Below are 9,390 nucleotides of genomic sequence, written 5' to 3'. Positions count from 1 at the left end.
CTGGGTTAGTAGATCAGTCACCGGACAAGTTTACACTTGAACAGATCATTATTGTGATTAGTGCAACGAATTAAGTAATGCTGTGCGGCTAAATCTGGAAGTGTGTGCCATAGAGTTCAACTTAGTGATTGTTTGCGTGCGAAAAATAGAAAAAAGGAATAAAGCAGCGATGAGTCCACCAAACTCGACAGCGGAGACCAAAACAAATGGACATGTTAGTAATCGGAAGTTATTTTTGGGGTCTGATAACAATATTAGAATTTACACTAATTAGAAAAATTCTAAGAGTTTCTGTAATCTCCTTCTGCCTTGGGTATTTGGGTTGAACATTTTTCAAACACAGTTTTGTTGGCTTCATTTCTTTGCAAAATCAAACATAAAAAATAGTGCAAGTGCAAGATATTTGAATATCAGGCTATGAAGTGAACGTACAATTTTTATCCAAAACATTGTTATTGAAACCTTTGTCCACAACTGCTCGGCAATTTTCAATGCTTTATGTCAACATGAAAACTGTGCTTCAACGTAGAAGTATATACTAAAATATTACAATAACTTCAATGTGTTGGATGAGTTTAGCAGTAGGGGAAAGGGGGACAGATTCGAACAAAGCTTGTAAAAATTAAGTGGTACAATTTTCAACCAAATTAAAAATATAAGTAAGTTAACAGCCCTTCCACCAACAGCTGTCATGTGGTTTGACATCTCCTGGTCGTTAATTACACACGAAAACAATACAGTGCCGTTTTTCATACACGTTTTGAAACTTTTGAGCTTGAAGTTGTAAGTATTTCCCTAATTCCTTTGTGAACGATTTAGAAATTTAAGTACTGTTAGTAACTAATATGAAATGAAAAAACGTGCATACAACGGGGAAATAAAGGTCTATTTATTAGATAAAATTATGATTTGTCTTCGGATGGTGGTGGGGCACATTCGGACACTGTTTAACTACGAGGCACAATCGGACAACTTAACTACAAAAAGAAATCCGATAGAACCAGCATCAACGAAGATGAGATGGAAAGAGCTATCGAACTAGTTTCGAATAGAACGTTTTCATGATTCTAGCTCACAGGTGATCCAACTGGATCCATTGTCTTCGCTAATTTCCCAACTAACGGTTGCATAACGGGTAAACAGTTTCTTGGTAGGTAGGGAAAAAGGTAGCAAAAAGCAACGTAAACGAATCAATTTTAAAAATTCAAAAATCAATCGGAAAGTCATTGCACTTTGGAAACGGTTAACTATTGCCGAGAAAATTGCACAATTCATGTATCTTTTCCACCTTATGTCACAAATCGCTTACAACCGCTGGATGTTTCAGTAATGGACCCTTTCAAGCAAAAGCTCTCAATTTCCCAGAAAGATTGGCTACTCAACCATCCTGGAAAAAAAACTATTTATATACACGATCTTTCAGGTATAGTTGCATCAGCTTATAATGCTTCTTTCAATCTGAGTAATATCTTAGCTGGATTCAAAATGACATGTTGCTATCCATTCTCAAGAAAGGTTTTTTGAATGCTCAAATGATTTCACCTACTGGAGCGAAGGTAGCAACTGACTCATCGGATAATACAACAATACTGCAAAACATTGCGTCTACAGCACAGATAGATTTTACTTTGGCAACTTTGTCCCCGGAAAATGTTGAACCTTTTCCAAAAACTTCACCGCGGAAAACCACCACTCGAAAACGGAAGAAAGTAAAATCACGAATTTTTACTGACTCTCATACCAAGCAGTTTCCTTTCAGAACTAGGCGGACTGAATCAAAACGGCTGTCAAAAAAAAATCCAATTGAAATGTCAAAAAAGATCCAATGATCAGAAGTGTTATTTTTCTTATGATAATCAACACTATGAAAATGGTATTGTTATCAAAGGCAAAAATAATCAAAACGAACGAACTACATTTTTCCGTCAATTTTTTAATTGACCATTGCATCCCTGAAAGAGCATCTTATATTGCAAGGTATCAGAACCTGACAGAATATAAACAACCTACGAATAACACTTAGTTCACTCCAAGATTTTAATGTGGGAGCAAAATTCGACATCGGCGAATTTCGATACGTACCTACATAGCAAAGGTGAAATGTTTTGGAGACGTTTTTTTTTGTAATGTCGGTGAAAACAGCGTTGCTAGTGAAGCTTACCTAATGAAATCCGCTTAATTATGATCCACTAGTCCTGGTGATGAATATAACAGTGAAGCAATCTGCGCTTCGTGTTGATGATGGACGTAATCTTCTGAGTCAACTACCGGCTTAATTGTGAAAAAGACATTACGGTTTCTCACGAGGTTTCTCTTCCGGTTGAAATGTATCGATGTATTTCTATCAAAATAAACCTGAAAATGTGTATGAACGGTTTGCTACACTTTTGGTTTACGATAAAACGTTAACGCCTTTCACTGAGCAACGCATTTTTAATGTCCACTTTCCCTGATATAATATTTCTCCGAACGAAATAAAAACAAACGAAGTCGCGGTCACGTAAATTTTTACTCCTGCGATTTGAAAATATTCGATAAAAAGTGGAACGAAGAGTTGCCAGATGATTTAAAAAAAAATCTGTAAAAATATGTGAAAGTCTGTTAAAGATGTGGAAATGTCTGTAAAAGTGTGCGGATCTGTAGAAATGTCTTTTAACGTTAATTTTCATAGATTCATTAATATTTTGTACATCGCGATGCACGTAAGATTGTGTTTTGTATATTATTGTATATTTTGTATATGTATATTTTGTATATATACAGCCATTCCATGCCAAACCGATATAGTGATTCTCTGATTTCGATAAAAAGTCGTAGTTTTGTTCTTTATCGCAAAACATTAGACCCGTACTTTTTATTTTTTCGTTAGGGTGACCATTTCCATTTTAGGGTGGTCTGAAAAATAAATTTTTCCCAAAACTGACTTTTTTCAAAAATTCTTAACTTCAGAACCATTGAACCGGTTTAGATTATCGACATATCTAAATGAAGCCAATGAGCTAGCTTTTTATTTAAAAATATTGAACCTGCAAAAAATGGTTCTTGTTTTTCGCAATTATCGATTGTATTTGTTTTTTATTGTATTCATGGCTTTGGACTAGAGAGAGCTATATTTTAAATATTTTTCTTGAAAGATGAGGATGTTTTACATAACATATCTCGATTTCAGAGATGCTATTTTTTGAGTTTTTGAGACATGATTTTCAGACCACAGGTTACGCCCAAAATTATCGTTTTGATATGAATTCTTTAGAACGAATTTCTGAACTTTTTCTCATCATAACATTGTTTCATGGGCAGAATACAACAAATACAACAAAATGAAGATGGCTCAAAAGGGACCTTTCCTTCATCGGATTTTGCGATTAGTAACACATTTGGCCTTCCATTTTTACCATTTTTATTTATATAGATATATAGATAGATAGAAGATATAGAAATGCGTCGTTTTGCCTGAAAATCCATTTCCACTTACGAACAAAGATCAATTTCGATAGCGCAAACATCGAATGGTCTACCAACGCTTATCATGATGTAATTTTCGGTCATATGGGAACACAATTTTCCAAATTTTCCGACATTCCTTCAGAGTTTTCCGATTTTGCTCTACATTATATTGATCTACGAGAAGAGACGAATACAACAAAACAAAGAAGCTCAAATTGGCCCATCCCTTCTTCGGGTTTTCCGCTTACGAACAGATTTGGCTTTCCATTTGAAGGGATGCTCATGAACTGGGATGAAATGATCTCCGTTATCGCTTGGATGTAGTCAATTTTAATATTACTCAAAGATGTTCAGTCAGTGCTTTGAGAATCAACTCATTGTCGTTTACTCAAAAGAGATCCCTCTAGGAGTTGCCGTCCGCACGTTTGAATGACTCAAAAAATAGGTCTAACGTCATGTGTATTGATATAAACTAAATATGAAAACTTTTTATGTATTAAAACTATGGAAAAATGTCATACGGTGAGTCAAATATCTTTGATGTGATGAATAGAGCCTCTCATTTTTCATAAACCTGTGAAATATTGCTATATCCAAAAAGTCTGCAACAAAAATAAAAAGTATTTTACAGATATTTCTGTGAATTCACAAACATATATGTAAATCTGGCATCTCTGGTGGTCTAAGAATTTGTTGCAAGAAATCGCTTGAAATAATGCATGAATTTGCTTGAAAATGAAGTGAATTGAGTCCGCACCACTTAGTTTCAGGCAAATACTGATTAACAGAAAAATTCAGAATATGCTGGAAATAAGAGGAACCGGAAGTAATTGTTGATAAACATTTTTTATTTCAATTTTTTTTCTCGTTGTCCGAAAGTGCCCCAGGACTGTCCGAAACTGCCCCACACATGGGGCACATTCGGACAAAAAAGCAATTTTCAAAAATTCGAATAAACCATTTGTAATCGCATCAACGCATACCTCTAACAGGCTCATATGATACATTGATGTCCAAATGACAACCAGGATGTGCCCCCATCTCCCCTAATCAATTCAAACTATATTTTTCAGAGAGAACATATGAACACGAAAAATGTAGTGCTGATTTCCTAGTCTCCGATAATGTGATGGATTGATTGCCTACCTACAGCATCCAGAATTCGAAATGGCCTAGCCAAATTGCGAATGGCCCAGTTTTGTAGACCTATAGGAGTGAACAAGGCAAACCTTAGCAAATTCTGATTCTAATTAGTAGGGGAGAGGGGGGCACATTTGGATACTTTTTTCTCCTTGATTTTTAATATTTTTTGTAAACTTGAAAAAAATCCTGGTTGTCATTTGGACATCAATGTATCATATGAGTGTGTGAGAGGTGTGCGTTGATGCGTTTACGAATGGTTCATTCAATTTTTTGTAAATTGCCTTTTTGTCCGAATGTGTGAATGTGTGGGTCAGTTTCGGACAGTCCTGGGGCACTTTCGGACAAGGAAAAAAAAATTAAAATTTTATGTTTATCAACAATTACTTCCGTTTACTCTTATTTCCAGCATATTCTGCATTTTTCTGTTTATCAGTATTTGTCTGAAAGGAAACTGCCTGCTGTTAGAGTCAGTAAAAATTCGTGGCTTCGTTTTCTTCCGTTTTCGAGTGATGGTTTTCCGCGGTTAAGTTTTTGAAAAAGGTTCAACATTTTCCGGGGACAGAGTTGCTAAAGTAAAATCTATCTGTGCTGTAGCCGCAATGTTTTGCAGCATTGTTGTATTATCCAATGAGTCAGTTGCTACCTCCGCTCCAGTAGGTGAAATCATTTGAGCATTCAAAATCCTTGTCCGAAAAAAACCTTTCTTGAAAATGGATAGCAACCTGTCATTTTCAATCCAGCTAGGATACTACTCAGATTGAAAGAAGCATTATAAGCCGATGCAGCTACACCTGAAAGATCGTGTATAGAAATAGTTTTTTCCAGGATGGTTGAGTAGCCAATCGTTCTGGGACACTGAGAGCTTTTGCTTGAAAGGGCACATAACTGAAACATCCAGCGGTTGTCAGCGATTTGTGACATTAGGTGAAAAAGGTACATGAATTGTGCAATTTTCTCGGCAATATTTAACCGTTTCCAAAGTGCAATGACTTTTTGATTGATTTTTTGAAACTGATTCGTTTACGTTGCTTTTTGCTACTTTTTTCAAATGTTCCAGAACATTGAGAAACAGTTTTTCCGTTATGCAACCGTTAGTTGGGAAATTAGCAAAGATAATGGACCCAGTTGGACCACCTGTGATCTAGAATTATGAGAACTTTCTATTCGAAACTAGTTCGGTAGCTCTTTCCATCTCATCTTCGTTGATGCTAGTTCTATTGGTTTTCTTTTTTTGGTTTCGAACCATCATTAGATCTGAGAATTAGACTAAATTGATGTTTGTTGGTAAACAACAATCATATAGAAATTTTATGAGGTATTAAAATAGTGTCCGAATGTGCCCCGTGAACGATGTCCGAATATGCCCCACCACCATCCGAGGACAAATCATAATTTTATCTAATAAATAGACCTTTGTTTCCCCGTTGTATGCACTTTTTTTTCATTTCATATTAGTCACTAATTGAGGTGGTGTACTTAAATTTCAAAATCATTTACAAAGGAATTAGAGAAATACTTACAACTTCAAGCTCAAAAGTTTCGAAAAGTGTATTAAAAAGGGCACTGTGTTGTTTTCGTAAGTAATAAACGACCAGGAGATGTCAAACCATATGACAGCTGTTGGTGAAAGGGTTGTTAACATACTTATATTTTTAATTTGGTTGAAAATTGTACCACTTACTTTTTACAAGTGTTGTCCGAAACTGCCCTCCATTCCCTTACTATCTTCGAATGAAATTCAATAACTTGAACCAACACATTGTCATTTTCCATTTTCATACATTATTATGTGATTAAAGATATGTTTATCCCGTGTGTTTGGTATCAGGCTATATACTAGTTTCCTATTACTTACTGTGTGGTTCCTAAACAAATGAAACAAATTATAATAACTTGATAATTCCAGTGACCGACTGATCGTCAAAAAAATTCTTCCGACTTGTCCTTGTACCAAGCGTATTCTAGCGCTTGCCACAAACTTTATCTAAATCTGAAGCCCTTCAGTACTACGAGCAATTTTGGTGCGAAACATTATCTAACTGGCGCGAGACATTATATAAACTCGAAATTTTGCTGTTTTTATTTTTGTTTATTTCGATAATACAACATTATTTACTGATTGTGTTTTCTTTAATTTGGTGTAATGATGATGATAATTTTAACCTTTCTTCTAATGTCTCAATAAATTTGGCTTATTTCTAATTATTGCAATAGTCCTGCGTTCTTAAGGGGGACTCCTGTCTGGAAGATCGAAAAAAAAATGAATTTTCATTTTTTTTCTTCGCATCAGATCACCACGCCATATTGAATCAATGGAAGGATGATTTCTTTATAGATAGCAAACTTATTCTCCCGAGCCAGCGTCGAGTTGTGGTTGCCTTATCCGTGCATTGCACATTGTCAACAGATGAGCACGCAGATATTCGTACAAAATTTCTCATCCGGATTTAGAAATAAACCGGACGCACCATTGACTCTGCAAAATCACACCGACGAGTTCCGGCAGCTCGAAAAAAACAGCTCATGCTGTCAGCGAAAAAAAGGGTAGATCAGAAGTGTCCTGGATCTTTTCGTGCAAGAAGTGACATTCCCACAAGCACCGGGGCCTCCCGGTATCAAGTCAAGTGTCAAGTTTCTGCAACTCATACATACTATGGTAGACGGAATTTATCCGCGTTGACGGCATTGAGCTTCGTATTACGAAATGGGGGAGTAGGCATGACAATATGGGATTACAGAAGAAATGAACACACTTTCAAAATAAAAATTATGAAAATAATTTTTTCCAAATCAAATTAGTACTCGATGTAAATGAAAATCACTTTTGCTTGCAAGTAGAGAAAAAAATCATACAAAAATTGTGTCTAAAGATAATTTTATATTATAATGGTAAATTTTGGTGAGAATATCTGAAAATTCATATGAAATAGTTTAAATTAGGGTCAGAACAACGTACTCCAAGTAGGTAAATAACGCCAAGAAAAAAATTCATACAAATTTTAGTAATTTAAAACTGCTTTAGGGCCGACTAATCTGATAGGTTCAAGTTATGGTCTGACCATTAATCATTTATGAAATCTTCGGATCGATAGAAGGAGGTTCAGTGTCGCAATTGAGTCCGATAACGGAACCCAGTTTACTGGTTATAATTTTTGTTCAATCTGTGGGAATCTGGGCATTAATCATTCTCGCACAGCCCCGTTCCATCCGCCATCGAATGGGCAGGCGGAACGTTTTGTCGACAGGCTCATGCGATCGTTACAGAAAATCCAAGAGAGATAGGGATTATCAATCTCTGCAACACGTCAAACTTTTTTGCTGGTGTATCGAGCAACTCCGTCCATTTTACTCGATGGTAAGAACCCTTCCGATGCGTTGATGGGTCTGCCTAGGGGCACATATGGAAGTTTGATGTAGGACTGTGATTGTTCGTAGTAATTGCATTTGAATTCAGTGGTTTCATTGTTCGGAAATCTATAATTTTTACTTTTTTTTTGTACATCAAATGGAGATTCTGGGAAAAAATTGACCTTGTATTTCATTATATTTTCTTGTAGCTAACGATACAATTACTTAAACTGACTTATTCATAATACTAAGATTGATACAATTGCTAAAGGAACACATTCTATGATCAAATCAAATAAAACATTTACTTAAGGAGTCGTCCCGGCCTTGAGTATAGTGTTGACGAAGGGGTCTTCCGATCTGCCTCCCATCAGTCTTCAGAAAACAAACGTAGCGCTGCGCTTACGTTTAAATTTCATCAGCGCTCAAAGAAAACATGTATTCTGTCTTGGTACGAAGAGCACAAAAATCATAAGCACGACAGCACGAAATGTACCCGGCGCAGAATTCAGATACTAAACATTTATTCTCACTTGTGTGATGCGCGTCTCACTCAATATACACATACACACATACACATCAAATTCTAGCGCCCCATTTGTCTTCGTTCGTTCTAAGCAAAGCATAAAAACAACAGCGCGCCCCCATTTGAACCGTATACGCTTGTGTGAAGAAAAATATTTCAACAGAGAGAGCAATCCAGGTTCAAGCGCGCAGTATAGAAATACGGCGCAAGCAAATTTCAGCGTAAAACTCAGAAAATCTCTGCGTAAGAACGGTGCTGACAACCAAACATTTCATCTGTGTTTCGGAGCGTGCTCATTCGCCAGAGCGCATGTGTGCACAAGAAGTGAAGGCTCAACTGGGTACAAAAATATTGTTGCGCATCAGCACCGAGTTGCATTCTGAAGACTGCCTCCCATGGCAAGTACTCCATAAATAACGGTAATCCTTCTTCTGATGTCTATTCACCGCACAGGAATGAGCAACAACAGAGAAATGGCGCTCCTGATTCCTGTGCGTTTCTTAAATATCATATTATTAGGGAATCACCCAGCGTAGCTGTTTCAATGCAAGAACGTCTTACCTCGAGCTCGTTGAAGGTGCAAAGTGAAGTCGAGGGCCAACGGTTGCTAAGCAACGGTTTATGCGGTGTCGGACTTTTACCCCGCCGTTATGTTGACACAGTTAACCGTACGCCTGCGGTGATTAATGTTTAGGACAACATATGTACATATCGGTGGGACTTTTATTGGGCATCGCACAATTCCTCGGATATCTTAATTCACTACCAAAACGTTGGTGGTATCAACAGCTCTCTCGTAGAGTACCAATTGGCCCTGAGTGATGGCTCCTACGACAGTTACGCCCTTTCCGAAACCTGGCTCAATGGAAACACTGCATCAAGTCAGCTGTTCGACAACTCATACTCCGTCTACAGACAGGATCGCT

The 9,390-nt window shown here is 36.9% G+C and overlaps 1 protein-coding gene across 1 annotated transcript in view; it reads left to right on the top strand.

Annotated features, from left to right (window-relative positions):
- The window catches only part of LOC129780387 (cytosolic 10-formyltetrahydrofolate dehydrogenase), a 33,421-nt gene continuing 24,031 nt past the window's right edge, over window positions 1-9,390 (top strand). Inside the window, exon 1 of the mRNA XM_055788595.1 lies at window positions 1-214. Coding sequence (XP_055644570.1) covers window positions 170-214 — 45 coding nt within the window. The 5' untranslated portion in view covers window positions 1-169. The remainder of the gene's footprint in view (window positions 215-9,390) is intronic.

Source organism: Toxorhynchites rutilus, chromosome 3 (genome assembly GCF_029784135.1).
Source record: "Toxorhynchites rutilus septentrionalis strain SRP chromosome 3, ASM2978413v1, whole genome shotgun sequence".
Taxonomy (NCBI): domain Eukaryota; kingdom Metazoa; phylum Arthropoda; class Insecta; order Diptera; family Culicidae; genus Toxorhynchites; species Toxorhynchites rutilus.
The sequence above is the reverse complement of the archived record's forward strand: the minus strand, read 5'-3'. Positions and strand labels throughout refer to the sequence as shown.